General features: G+C 35.8%; 1 protein-coding gene across 2 annotated transcripts in view; it reads right to left on the bottom strand.

Annotated features, from left to right (window-relative positions):
* The window catches only part of mdga1 (MAM domain containing glycosylphosphatidylinositol anchor 1), a 276,568-nt gene that overhangs the window by 37,091 nt on the left and 237,375 nt on the right, over positions 1-2,102 (bottom strand). For both annotated transcript variants that reach the window (XM_014020516.1, XM_014020517.1), the window contains exons 14-15: positions 1,062-1,214; positions 620-781 (exon numbers count right to left, since the gene is read on the bottom strand). In XM_014020516.1, the coding sequence (XP_013875970.1) occupies positions 620-781; positions 1,062-1,214 (315 nt within the window). The remainder of the gene's footprint in view (positions 1-619; positions 782-1,061; positions 1,215-2,102) is intronic.

Genomic DNA, 2,102 nt, shown 5'->3' with positions numbered 1-2,102 from the left:
CACATATACACATTATTAACTTGATTTTAAGAATATGTTTTCTTACTAAAATGTTGAAAATGAAAAAATACAATTCCTTTTAAAATTTTTGTGAATGTTTTTTTTATTTTCTGGAAATTTTAAAATACATTTATTGTTTTGTAATAATCTTTCTTTGACTGAATGTTAATTCATGCTAGCGTGCCTACATGTATGAATGTTTCACTGTGTGTGCGTTTGTGCATGTAAACCTTGTGTGCAGCTGTGTAGGCTCCAAGATGTATGCTTTTCTAGCTGTGTGACATAACATATTATGATGAATAGCTCTGCCAAATGACTGATTGTATCTTGACCCCGCAATAAATCATAAAGCCTCTGCCCTCTTCAAACACCCCCAAACACACATGCAGGCAGTTCAAAGCACAAGCAGAAATACACAAACAGAACATCCACACACCTCTATGACACACTAGCTCTACAGTGAGGGGTCAAGCACAGAGTTCACTCTCCAACAGAAGAAGTCTGAGGGCACATCATGTTTACACTCTCCCTTTTTTAAGTGTGTGTAAGATTTTGTGTTCTATTACAAGGCACAATTTGTGTGCATGTACGGTTGTAAGAACGTGTCTTTATCACTCACCAATATGTTTGCCCTTCATGTGATAGTAGAAGGAAACGCAGTATGGCATTCGGCCGGAGCCCTTGGGGCCCTTGACTGAAGACACATTAAAAAGTGGAGACAGAAGACGGGCTTTGTCCCCTTGAGCTCGCGGTCGTGATGCTTCAATGTACATGTAATACCCTGCAACCAACCGAAGAACATAATTAAACAATGAGATGTGATTCTGAGATAATTGTCATTAATTGATTTTATAGGCTCAAAGGTGTATTCAGCATTTAAATAAAAATCATATGGCTCAATAAAAAAATGAATGAATAAAAAAGCCATTCTCATCTACTGTATATTGTTGCATATTTATTTAAGTAAAAAAAGAGATCTTATGTTTTTTTTCCTTTTTTTAATTTTTTTACTGAGACTCCTGAATGTGTCATTAAACTAACCACCCCTCCAGTTTCCTTACCCTCAAATGTTCCACTGCGGTCAGTCTCAGGGCCGGTATTGGCAGATCGCTTGGGATTATGCATCAGGTTATTCTGCCTCGTCCAGTCAAAGACATCACTCCGGTCTTGAGAGAAGCCACAAACCCGTTCATCCTCGAACCCACACACGTGGTCTGTGATGTGATTGTACACGTGGTGAAAATACAAGAGAAAGGAAGAAAGAGAAAAAAAAACAACAAAAAAAAATTAAAATCTGTGAAATGTTATCTAAGAAGTGACATTTCAAATTTCAGGAGAGAAAAGCTTTTCATTCAACTTTCCACAGATAAGAATGTCAGCAACAACTATACAGAATGACCTCTGCAAAATGCACATCAAATCAGACACCATGCTAATTACTGACAAGCTGACAGACACAATGTGAGAGGCACGAATAATCGTGACTTCTAGATTTCACTCACATTTATGGGGTGGGCTCATAAATGAAATAAATAGATAATTTCAATTTGAACATACACACAAAGCCACAATAAAATTAAATGAAGCTGTATGCTTTATAGCAGGGCTATTCAACTAAATCGCTTCGGGGGCCACAATTACTGAAGGCCAACAGCTGAGGGGCCGAACATCCAGCAATTAAAGTCATTATGTAAATAAACCAAGTATTACAAAGATCTGTTACCTTTGATATAGTTTACTTAGCTGCATTTAATCATTAATACAACATACAGAACCCTATGTAATAAATGTAGTAATAATAAAACATTATCAAAAACAATAAGAATACATTATGCCTCATATTTGACACAAATAATATTTTGACATCTCTGATTTGCCAAATTTTTAAACCAATTTTGTTTTCACTTTCATAGTTTTATCTTCAACTGCTTGTAGTTTTAACTGCCTTAAATGTTCGTAGAAATTGTTTTTACCAGCTTGTAGCCAAGAGTCTGACGTTTCTGTTGATACCAAACATACAGTGGTTTGCAAAAGTATTCATACCCCTTGAACTTTTCCATATTTTGTCACATTACAACCACAAACATAAATATATTTCACTG

Source organism: Austrofundulus limnaeus, unplaced genomic scaffold (genome assembly GCF_001266775.1).
Source record: "Austrofundulus limnaeus strain Quisiro unplaced genomic scaffold, Austrofundulus_limnaeus-1.0 Scaffold255, whole genome shotgun sequence".
NCBI classification, from domain to species: domain Eukaryota; kingdom Metazoa; phylum Chordata; class Actinopteri; order Cyprinodontiformes; family Rivulidae; genus Austrofundulus; species Austrofundulus limnaeus.
The sequence above is the reverse complement of the archived record's forward strand: the minus strand, read 5'-3'. Positions and strand labels throughout refer to the sequence as shown.